A 12,803-nucleotide genomic window follows, 5' to 3' on the forward strand; every position below is an offset into this window, starting at 1 on the left:
GAATTGAGACAAATGTAACCTGATTGTGTGAAGATTTGCAGTTGTATTTGAAAAATGTGCATTCATTAATTTGTAGATTTGTGTTTGCAGTTGACATGCGACCTCTGTGCTCATTCATATGAGAAGAACAAGGAAATGTTCACAGCCAGTACATGACCTGCGGAGAAAGGTTTATCCTATTATTATCAGACTTAGGCCCGTATTCAATTAGTTTCACACTCACGATAAAGTTTTGCATGCTGCACTTTCGCCTACATCGCATATTTTAGCTGCGGAAACTTATCGTGCGCACCCCCGCTGTTCGCCGTATTCAATTCCAAAGGACGCGAAAACTGAGACAAGCCTAGTCAGAACAGTCGAAAAGTAGTGTCAGAATCAGGGAAATCAGCCTGAACCCCCAATAAGCGGCAGAAACATTGGGGATCAATGTAGTAGTGCCCGATTAGCCCTAATAAAACTGTTTAGGGTACTTAAGTTCGCACATTTGCCACTAAATAGCGTCTTTGCACAAGTGGTGAAGAATGGCATAAAGCAGTATTTTTTTGGTGAAAATAAGTAGTCCTCTGTCAAATTTGAGGTACCTGAAAATGGGTGTAAGCGTCTTTTAATGTCTCTAAAGTGAATTGATCAAATTAAATTCCACCCCCAAAAATGCCCTTGCAATCCCCAAAACACTTGACCCCTGTTTAGTGCACCCCAAGAACCTTATTTCGCTGATTTGCAAACTTGTCCCCCCACTTTGCACTTTTTCGCACTTAAGGCTTTTTATGATTTTTTTGACGCAGTTGTCCATTGGGGGCTGTCCCAAGGGTTCTGAGTGGTTTCCCCACCTTTGCACCCCAAAACAAAAATGTTGTACTTCTTTTCTCCACCTATTAAGAGGCAAATCTTTTTCGCATATTACATTGCATTGACTTTCCACGTACGCAAAAAGCGGATGGAATTGAATAAGGCAATACTTTTCCGACAGGTGAAAAGTCACAATCGGCAGTACTTTTTTGTGGATCTCGGCTTTTCGCTTCTAATTGAATACGGGCCTTAGGGGGAAAGGACTGAAGTTTGCTATTAGGATGATACTTTGTAATGTTATGTGGAGATTTGAAGCTTATTCCGGGTACACTCTAGCCGATGTGTGTACCTGGCCAACTCACAATGCGATGAGCAACTTATCGTGCAGTCGCTTGACACAGCATGATTTGGTGAATGACCACACAATGGACCTCATTCAGAGTCGGTCGTTGCGGCCGCACGGTCGTACGCCACCGATGTTCGCTATACTGCGCATGTGTAAAGTTCGCAATGTGCGTGCGCAAACTAGCCGCTACGATCAGAAATTTCTCTCTCCTTGAACACAGCCAGGTCGGTAGTTTGAGTGACAGAATGAGGCGTTTGTTAATTATGCACCTTCCCCTGTTACCACCCACAAAGTAGCGTCATGGCACATGTGACATGGGAGGTTTTTACACTGACATGATCGTAGAGCTTAAGAGAGGGTATGGTCAACCATAAGCTCTACGACCAGTTTCGATAGTTCCCGATGGTCTCGATTAATCCTTATATGCCCGGTAGATGACGTGCAATGCGTACGAGAAGGGGGCGTATATTTTTGAATTCCGACCAGCTACCGATCCGAACTTAGGGACGCAACTTGCGAGGGAATCATTTGAATATCCGGCCCCTTTTCCCGTACGACCGTGCGGCCGCTTCGACCGACTCTGAATGAGTTCCAATATGTCATATGTCATTCACTAGCCGCCTCCACAAGCATGGGGTCATTCATCATATTGACAGATTGAGCAGCATGAAGGCTCGATCTGTCAATGCGATGAACGACCCTGCGGGAGCGCTTATGGTCGGTCATTGTGCATACACACTTGCTGATGTGGTCGATATGTCGGCCCGATCCACCGGATCAGGCGACATATTGTCTAGTGTGTACCCAGTTCTGGAAACCAAATCCTATTTGGTTACCTTGGTGGCTTTTGTCTGCTATTTCCACTACCTTACTTAGAGTCAGTGGTGCCAGTAAAATACAAACTAAAGCAAATAAAGTGAACAGAGGGCCTGATTCGGTCACTAAGCTGCGCTCTCTCGCTGCCAAAAGGGTCCGGGAATGCAAATCCCGCGATTGCACTGTCTGGCTTAAGGACGCCCTCTATGTCTTAGAGAGCGACGGCAGTGAGCGTACGCAGGAGTATAAAGCCACCCACCTTTCTCTCTTAGCACACGTCATCTCAAGGAAGTGTGTGATTAATCGGGAACATCGAGACCCATCGGAGCTGCACGCAGCACTTGAGGTAGACCCTACCCCACGCAGCACTTGAGGTAGACCCTACCCCACTGCAAGCACTGTGATCAGTTCAGGCTAAAATGCAACCAAGTGACGTGTTCAGTAATGCTACTTTGCTAATTATGCACACCCATTAAACTCCGTTTTGATGCTCTGACACGCCTGTGTTCGCACATCCACTCCCCCTGTCACCACCCATAAACGGCGCTATCTGTCACTCAAAGTAGCGTCCAGTCTGTGTACTACAAGCGCACGATTCCCGGCTGCAGTGACTGGTTCGCGCATGCATACTTTGATGCATGCGCAGATGTGCGATAATCGCCCATAGCGTGCATTCGCAGCTTAGCAAATGGGTCTGAATCAGGCCCAGAAATCGGTGTATGTAAGATTCCAAGCTCGGACTAGGAAAGAATGGAGAGGCTGGTTCAATTATGATCAAATTAATTTATAAAGCATAACAATAGGAAGCTTTTTTTATTAAACATTAATTTTAGTGTGTGTTCTACTATTGCCATCTAGTGGCATAATCACTACTTACTGTCTAAAACAATTACCTTTGTAGGCTAAAGAAATAAGCATAGATCAAATATTATATAATTTTCTAGCAAGAACTGTTTGTTGAATTCAACCTAATGGTGCCCATCCACTAGACAATTTAATTGAGCGATTGAACGATATCTTTATCGTTCGATCATTTGAAAATTGTTTGCAGATTGTTTCAAAAATGTCTAAAACGACCAGCGATGCGCGTGCCCGCTGGTCGTTTAGACATCTATCATCTTGCGAACATGCTGGACAACCTGACGATAACGTCAGGTTCAGCATGTTTGTAGATGATTGATGTGCCTACACTGAACGACTGGTCCTTCAGTGAAGGCTTATCACAGGCTGGCACACGACTGCACAATTACAATGTCGTAATCGTGCAGTCATTTTGAGGTCTGCTAGTGGATGGACCCTTAATGTTCAAGATACTGGCAGCAAACAGGAAATGATAGGAGCTGTGGAGCATAGGACTGCTTATCTAGCCATGCTCTTTAAACTGTCCTTACATGAATAAAAATTAGGGATGCCAATCCTAACGTTTTCTGGATTGTTTGGAATTGCAAGTTATACATGTTCAGACTTCAGTTTGTTTGTTTTTTATAAAATGTTGAGCAAAGTGATTACTACACTTTTTCAATGTGTGCGTAGGTCCCGAGGAGGCACCCCTCTTAATGCACTCTAAACAATCCACGACAGTGGCCGAGCGCTCGCAACCAGGTCGAAGTTGCCCCACTTGGCATGCGCACGACGGAGCCGGCTCCGTCGTGCGCATGCGCGAGACCCGGCTAGCAATGGGCGCTCCGTCGCTAGGGGTCTCGCAGCAGACGGGGCGAGCTGTCGATGGTGAGTGACAGCTCGCTCCGTTTGGGAGGCAGGCAGGGGGCGTGCCTGCCCAAACGGAGGCGTTCCCGCTGGAACGCTTGCCTTTTGGGGGCGGTCCCACTGACATCATCAATGATGTCAGTGGGAATGAAGCTCCCTGGGGCTTACGAGTGCCGAGGCCCAACCTTAGGGTCTCGTCGTAAGCCCCGATGGTCGCGATGGTCTTGACCATTGCGACCATCACCCTTGTCGGTCGCTAGAGCTGTGGGTGGTAACCCACAGCTTAGCGATCAACCAAGAGGTGGCACTACAAGATGCAAGCGGCCGCCCTCATTCAGAGCGACCGCTTGCATCTTACAACCGCCTCTGAATGAGGTCCTTGATCCATTAGATCAGGCCTGGCCAACCTGTGGCTCTCCAGCTGTTGTGAAACTACAAGTCCCATAATTCCCTGCTACAGCTTGCGCATTCTCTAACAGCAAAACTGCGGTAAGGCATGCTGGGACTTATAGTTTCTCAACAGCTGGAGAGCCACAGGTTGGCCTGGCCTGCATTAGATGATTGTGACCAGGGGCGTAACATGTACCTCATGCCCCAAGCTGTTAGAGGGCACCAGCTTGGCAGGATTAGTGGTGTTTTTTCAGCATAGTTTGTAATATACTGCCAGGGACTGTTTCCACGGCAGAACATACAAAAAATTATGGCATCAGATCACCCCCATTCATAACACATGCAGTAGCTGGCTGCATCATGTAGCCTCATTATTGCATCACCGTACAGCACACAGTGGCATGCACCTACCCATCGACCTCACAGCCAATCACACGGTGCAGCTCCTGATGGGGTGCATCAAGCTCTCTCTGTTTGGCATACCCCATCAGAAGCTTTGCTGTGTAATTGGCTGTGAGGTTGGTGAGCGGGTGCATACTCCTGTGTGTTGTACGGCCATGCAGTAATGAGGCTTCATGATGCGGCCAGCGTTGTGTTGGCCCATTGGCGCCCCCATCATTTCTTCTGATTAGCACACCATTGCTCTCCTTGCAACCCTAGGTAAAAGGATTGGGAGGTCATAGAGCAGTGGCGTAACTAGGGTATTTGGAGCCCAGGGCATGATAAAAACGGAGCGCCCCCCCCATGTGTGTGTGCTGAAAAGTGGGCGTGGTCACATGCCACAAGGGACGTGGCCACTGAAAAATGGGGCGTGTAAACATGACACTTTCTTGTCACTCTGGGAACATTCCTTTCCATTCCATATGCACCTTAATGCCCCCAGTAGTAGTGCCCCTCTTGCAGTGCCCATTGTAGTAGTGCCCCTTATGCAATGTACCCAGTAGCAATGCCCCATGTAGTATTGCCCCTTATACAGTACTCCCAGTAGTGCACCCTTATACAGTGCCCCTTATGCAGTGGCCCAGTAGTGCACCCTTGTACTATGCCCCCCTATGCATTTCCCCCAGTAGTGGTCTCCCTTATGCAGGCCCCTCAGGAGTGAGCTCCGTTCCTCCGGCTACCGCTACACTCAACGGGCGCCCGGCAAATAGGAGGTGCGACCGCACCCCCCATAGTGACATCGCCGGAGGTGGAGCGCCGATCAGTGGCGCTCCTTCTCCATAGCAGTGCCCGGAACGGCCCGGGGGACAATGGAGCCAGGTGCCCCCTTAAGGGCTGGAACCCGGCGGCAAATGACTCCATTGTCTCCGGGAGTTCCGCCACTGTATGACACTCAGCTGTATGGCTAGGGAGGTGCGTAAACTAATTGTGAAGCATGTGGTGGACAACTGGAAGTAGTTCTCCATCATGCCCCACAACTACACAAGCTCCTGTGAGTACCTCCTTGACATGTTCCAACCAACACGCCTTTGAACAAATGTATTTGGGGTTTTTTTTGCTCTTAATGCCAATAAAAATAGTTTGCACAAAAAAAAAAATTAATCTTGATACTAGCACACTCATTTACACCAGAGGCATAAAATAAAATAAACACATAAGTTAAGTTAAAATGGTATGAAGGAAATGAAAATATGTAAGGTCTACCAGGTACATCAGCTAGTTGACTGTATTTGATAAGCGTTGCTTCTGTTGAGAAACTAAATTGGGAAAAGGGAAACCAATCCCGGCCCATGTTTTCAATCCCCAAGATTGAGTTGAACAATGAAAATATTCTACTTTACTTTTTCAAAGATATTATTTTATTTCTGTGGTGCAGTGGGGCCCTGAAAGTTTTTTTTCTTATGGATCTGTGCTTCTGGCCCAAAAAACACATCCAGGCCATGGGCAAGAGGGGCAGCTCTATGTGGGAAGATCACTAAAAAAAATTCTGAAATGTGTGTACACACTGCATGATGGTCATGCAGAGTGGTCACAGTTACCATGGTGGCACAACACATTGTATAGTGTGTACCCAGCTTATGTCAGGAGTTTGACCATCCTGATGAGTGGCAGTTCTGAAATCACTCTTTATAGTTGCAGGTATAGAAGTGAAAGCAAAAAGGAGCATGCAGAACAGTTTTACAGTTTAGAGGCATGTAAATGTGAGGGAAGGGTTGTTACCAGTTTTCTTATTAAGACTGAACCTGCATAGCTGTTAACAGCAATTGAGTACTAGTATATTGCATATAATCCTTTTATATGGTGTTGTCCTTTAAGAGCATGGAGTTTGAATAACCTGTAAAATCGTGTTGTGTACAGCTACAGCGATAAAAGCCATTTTGTTGATCTATTTAAAAAAAAAAAATCTAATACATTATTTAAAGAGGGGGTAAAGTGCATATCTGTCTTCTGAAGGTCCCTGGAGATGTGTTTTTGATGTCACATAAAGCATATACAGTAACAGGCTGGAAATGTCTTTCTTCATTTGTAATGTTGTCCATCACAAGAAATGATTAGTTTTAAATTGGTTTGTGTTTTTCTTACAAATGAAGGAAGAAGATTGTGCTAAGTGAATCAGCAGTATTAAGCCTGTGGCTTCGTCATTTGCCAAGCCTCGAAAAAGCTGTGTTGGATCTATTTCAAACATTAATTGCCCTCCAAAGCAAATCATTGAACGAAATGGAACAGATTATAAAAGATTCATTCTTGGTAAGTGCTTCAGTCTCACAGCTCGCAGTAGTTTATGTTTTCATGAAATGATTTAAAGATTATTTGCATGATTGTCATTAATGTATACAATAAAAAGCATACCTTTTTTCCCCACATATATTGTTTTGTAAGACTCAGTTTCATGTTTAAAATTGTCTCTTGATAATATGCAAAGTCACAATCATACACAGATTTCCCCCCCCAGCTTAATTCAGTAATGTGGGCAGTATAATTGGAAAATCTAGATGGGGTCGTAAGAAGAGGTGGTCTTTTAATTTAATAGATGAAGTAGTTAACAAGGCAATGCAGTCTTGACCTAACCGATACATCTGCAGACGATGGTTGTTCATACACACTGAACAACCATCCGCTGGGCGGCAGTCGCATCGTGCCCCCCTCCCTTAGGCCTCTGCAGCATATGTACGGGCATTCGTCTGACACACAGTGCGATGAGCCAATATATCTTGAGATATATATGCCATCAGCTGTGCAGCACAGCCGACGCAATATGCCTGTGAACGATGTCGTCCACAGACATATTCCTGGTACACACTGGGTGATGCACACAAGATATGCCAGTGTTTACCCAGCATAACTCTCCCATGAATTCAATTCATAATATCCACTTTTCTGTTTCTCTCTTAATATCTTGCTTGATTGAGCCCCATTTTTAGCCAGACCTCATATTTTTACACCCCTAAGAAATAACCATGTATGGTAATTTGTACTATCATACTAATCTACTTTCTGCAAATGTTAGTCATATATAAAATTAAACATAGCTAACAAAATTGAGCTGTCTGGCGTCAGTGTAAATGAATGGCCATGTTTGTGTGCAAGCATGTGTTTCTTATTATATGAGTGTGCATGATAGCAGTAATGCTGGTCTCTGCTCTTAGCCTGCGATCCGTGCTCCCGGCCTATCACTGGAACCGAGAGTAGCAGCGTTATGTTTTATCTCACTACTCTGTCCCACAGGTGAGATGACCGGACATAATTAACCACACCCCTCTCTTCCTCACAGACAATGCAAATGTTTTTACTGTAATTCAGATGTAGCCACAGTAGAAAAATAACACACCTTTACAGGTGTTGTAGACACCTCCTAAACCTTGGCATTCTATGCAACTTACATTTTTTTTGTCTACTAGTAACACCAGTCCTATTCCTTCAGATGGGAACGGAGTGTTGGACATTCAAGGGATGTTTTATGGCAGCTATGTTTCTAAAATATAATCTACACATTATTGAGGTTCAATATGAACCAAAAATATAGTGATCAGTGTTAATAGCCTCTACGTGAACCATATATTGTTACATTAATATTATGTTGTAGGAACGCGAGTCAAGCATTCTTGAGTAAATTATAATGTATTGTAGTGATTGTTGTAAGACATATGGTGGTTACACTTACACAATACAATATACTTGTGTATAATTTATCAATACTGTAGTTATACATCTATGATAAGTTTCACAGGACTATCTGCAAACTGCAAAGTACAATTTTTTTTTTTTACCTATGTTCTTTCATGGAGAAGAAACCTGATATTCACTGTATTATACTTGGTTTGTCAGAGTAATTAAAGTGTGATGGTCTAGTAACTCCTATTTTATATGGTGTGTTGTTAATTTTGTTTCCTGTCCCTTGAGAATGAACCAAAATTAGTTATAGAAACTCTAGAATCTCTGGGAAGTTATAAAATTGTGAAATAAAGATACTGTGTATTTTAGTTTCCTCTATAATAACTTGACCTGCTTTATACTATCCGAGAATGGTATTCTGTGTTCCGCTTTTTTTTTTTTTTCCTTTAACTTAGGTGAGAAAGTGTAAAATACTTATACATGATCTGTATGTTAATTAACTGTTCCAAGAAATAAAAACAACTTAAACAGGAAACAAAACATTATTCTTGTCTGCATGTGTTACCTTGAATCACACATTTAGTGTATCATAAATGTTGGCTAGTGTACAACACAACTGGTGTTTTATGTATCATCTTTCTTTAAGCAGTGTTTTAAGAACCACGGTTTATGAAAAACATTTTTTAATGTTGTTGGACATTTGGAAGAAGTGTATATGCAAGATTATCACATTGGGGAAATGTTAAAAATACAGTTCTCACCTCCATATATTGGAAGTTATGAGAAGAGTTCCAAGCAGTGTTTAGCAGACAAGAACTATAGCAGAATTAAAATCTGTATAGGAGACATTGGTAATATGTACATATTTATGCATAAACAGCAATATCAATCATTGCTGTCATGGTGTTCTCTCTAAAATTGTCCATTCTATACTGTATGCAATAAACCAACAGACTTTATTGGCATTTTTAAACTTTGCATTGTAGTATATACACTTAAAGATACATTTAAACTAATCTACTAGTACCAGGAGGACCAATAACCTGTTCAGGCTACTTTCTTATTTTTTGGTACCTGTCTTACCCCCCATCTAGGTGGGAGGGACATCTTGACAGTGAGGAAATAACATTACTGCAGGGGGTGCAAACTCTACAGGGCCCAGCGATGAGGAGCGTCCAATATTTTCATCATGAGGCCATGATTCTCTTCTGAGCTTGTATTGGTGATGGAGCCCCAAACGGCAATCCTCTGGAGGGATAGCACGGAATCCCATTGCCCTCCTCCAAATTTTTATATGGGGCCCAGTTGTGTTGTGTGTTACCCCTGTATTTTGACGTATACTGGGCCTTTCTATGCTGCAAAGCCACTACTGTACAATTGTCAGATTTATAGTAAGTTCAAATAAGTAACGAAGTAAATTGAATGGGTGATTTCCTTAGCCAAAGGATTTGTTAGTACATCAAAGAGGGTATCATAGTTTTTCACTGTGTGCTATGTATAGCAAAATATTTATTTTATTGTTTAATCCTAACAAACGTTTTGCTGCACTGACTTGTTTTAGTCCATGTGGAACAGTCTTGTACTTTAGCTGGTGTACACTTTCATATTTTCCATTTCAGTGCTTTTCTGTGGTGAACCCACACAAGCGACATTGCCAGGCATACTTCACAGAGCTAGGCACAAAATCAAAACTCTCATTTCTTTTTCTACTGACATTGCAGCTTTTCACAAGATTAAAGTGGTATGTACTTTTCCTTCTCTTCTGTCACAAACAGCCAAGAAATCCCACAGTGTTTAAAAAATAAATGCTCACCTATACATCAAGTCATATGCAAATAATATATTAATTAAATGGGGAAAAAAGTTTTATTTATATAGTGTACACATCTTCCGCAGCGCTTTACAGAGACTATTTGCCATTCACATCAGTCCCTGCCGCAGTGGAGCTAACAATCTATATTCCCTACCACATGCACACGCACATACACACTAGGGTATAGAGGTAGCCGGAGCATGCAGAAATAACCCACTCAAGAATATACAAACTCCGCACAGTTAGGGCTGTGGTGCTCAGTGCTGTGAGGCAGTAATGCTAACCATTACACCAACCGCACTGGCCAAAGATTTTAGAGCATTTTTGCACTTCGCAGGTTCTAGTATTGAGTCGGTAACAGTGTTTGCCATGTAGATTCCCTTTGTGCATCTGTGAAAGTTGTACACATAGACAGAATTCGGCATTGTAATGCATATTGGCCATTTTGTGTGGCAGATACAGTATATACAGATGTGTCCTTGCTCATCTAACCCCAATACGCCATGCAGCGTGATAACCCTGCCGTGAGTGAGCTGCCAGGTCCCTTACAACTGGCATCTTTTTTTTTTTCAGAAAATGCGTCTAAGGCCCGTATTCAATAAGTTTCACACCCGCGATACTTTTTCACCTGCTGGACTTTTCACCTATATCGCGTGTTTTGGGTGCGGAAACTTTTCGCGCGCGTCCCTGCGATTCCCCGTATTCAATATGAAAGTACGCGAAAACGGCACCCGGCGAAACTTGAACAGGCGGAAAGTCCTCTCCAAAACGGGGTAATCAGCCTGACACCCCCCAAAAGATGCACTGACATGGGGGATCACTATGGATACCCCCGAATTGGCCTGCTGAAGGTATTTGGTGTATTTAAATGGTCTTAATAGGTGCTGTTTTGCGTATTAGCATAAGGGGTGAAGAATAGCTTTTAGGTTTTGTTTTTTTATGTGAAAATAACTAGTCCAGCAAATTTTGGGTACCTGAAAATAGGGGGTAGCATATTTTAAAGTTGCTAAAGTAAAGTTTTAAAAAATTGTGTAAAATCCACCTGCCGCAAGCACCTGCAATAAAAAAACACCTGGGGCATACTTGGGGACCACCCTGGAGTCTATTTCGCTAGTTTTTAACTTTGTCCCCCAACTATGTTTTTTTTTCGCCCCCAAACTGAAAGTAATTATTTGGGGTGTTCTTAAGTCCTTTTTTTTTATTTCATGACGCAGTTTACCTTTGGGGGAGTGTTTTAAGGCTGCACGGGGGTTCCCACAACGTTGCACCCCAAAACCCCAATTCTGCACTTTTTTCTGTCTGCTATTCATAGGCAAAACTTTTCCACCGGGTCCATTACATTGACTTTCCGCTTAGGCGAAAAGTCTATGAAATTGAATAAGGTGAAAAGTTTCCGCCTGGCGAAATGACGTCACACGCGATACAGACTTTTCGCCTCAAATTGAATACGGCCCTAAGTTGCAATGCGATGCAACTAGGAAGCACCAGTGTGCAACTGAGTGTGTAAATGGAACTTAGTGTGGAGAAAAGCTGCGGCTGCTGCATCGTAGCACTTCGCATGCTGATTGAGAGACTCAGTCGCACACAGATATACAAGTGAAGCATATAAAATTAATCAGCACAGTCTCCTGGTGCGTTATTGTTGCATCGCATTGTGGCTTAGACACATTTTCAGAAAAAAAGACGCATGGCACTAGCAGAGTCTCACGGGACCGGGTGCGCCAAGAGGGAATTTTGGCACGACTGCAGCAAAGTGATGTGAGGAAACAACTGTAGGAAACTATGCATGTATGTACCATGCTCAATCGGATTCAGGTCAGGGGATTGACTTGGCTATTGCATAACATTCCACTTTTTAGCCTTAAAAAACTCTTTGGTTGCTTTTGCAGTATGCTTCGGGTCATTGTCCATCTGCACTGTGAAGCGCCGTCCAATGAGTTCTGAATCATTTGACTGAATATGAGCATATAATATTGCCCGAAACACTTCAGAATTCATTCTGCTGCTTTTGTCAGCAGTCACATCATCAATAAATACAAGGGAACCAGTTCCATTGGCAGCCATACATTCCCACACCATGACACTACTACCACCATGCTTCACTGATGAGGTGGTATGTTTTGGATCATGAGCAGTTCCTTCTCTTCTCTTCCCATCACTCTGGTACAAGTTGATATTTGTCTCATCTGTCCATAGAATGTTGTTCCAGAACTGTAATGGCTTTTTTAGATGTTGTTTGGCAAACTCTAATCTGGTCTTCCTGTTTTTGTGGCTCACCAATGGTTTACATCTTGTGGTAAACCCTCTATATTCACTCTTGTGAAGTCTTCTGTTGATTGTTGACTTTGACACATATACACCTACCTCCTGGAGAGTGTTCTTGATTTGGCCAACTGTTGTGAAGGGGTTTTTCTTCACCAGGGAAATAATGCTTCTGTCATTCACCACAGTTGTTTTCCATGGTCTTCCGGGTCTGTTGGTGTTGCTGAGCTCTCCGGTGCGTTCTTTCTTTTTAAGAATGTTCCAAACAGTTGATTTGGCCACACCTAATGTTTTTGCTTTCTCTCTGATGGGTTTGTTTTGATTTCTCAGCCTAATGATGGCTTGCTTCACTGATAGTGACAGCTCTTTGGATCTCATATTGAGAGTCGACAGCAACTGATTCCAAATGCAAATGTCACACCTAGAATCACCTTTTACCTGCTTAATTGATAATGAAATAACGAGGGAATAGCCCACACCTGTCCATGAAATAGCTTTTGAGTTGATAGTCCCATTACTTTTGGCCCCTTAAAAAGTGGGAGGCACATATAGAAACCGTTGTAATTCCTACACCGTTCACCTGATTTGGATGTAATTACCCTCAAATTAAATCTGAAAGTCTGCAGT

General features: G+C 43.2%; 1 protein-coding gene across 2 annotated transcripts in view; it reads left to right on the top strand.

Moving 5' to 3' along the window:
- The window catches only part of FANCC (FA complementation group C), a 290,830-nt gene that overhangs the window by 197,205 nt on the left and 80,822 nt on the right, over positions 1 to 12,803 (top strand). For both annotated transcript variants that reach the window (XM_088470282.1, XM_088470283.1), the window contains exon 8: positions 6,580 to 6,736. In XM_088470282.1, the coding sequence (XP_088326408.1) occupies positions 6,580 to 6,736 (157 nt within the window). The remainder of the gene's footprint in view (positions 1 to 6,579; positions 6,737 to 12,803) is intronic.

Source organism: Taudactylus pleione, unplaced genomic scaffold (genome assembly GCF_031769625.1).
Source record: "Taudactylus pleione unplaced genomic scaffold, aTauple2 ptg000095l, whole genome shotgun sequence".
Lineage (NCBI taxonomy): Eukaryota > Metazoa > Chordata > Amphibia > Anura > Myobatrachidae > Taudactylus > Taudactylus pleione.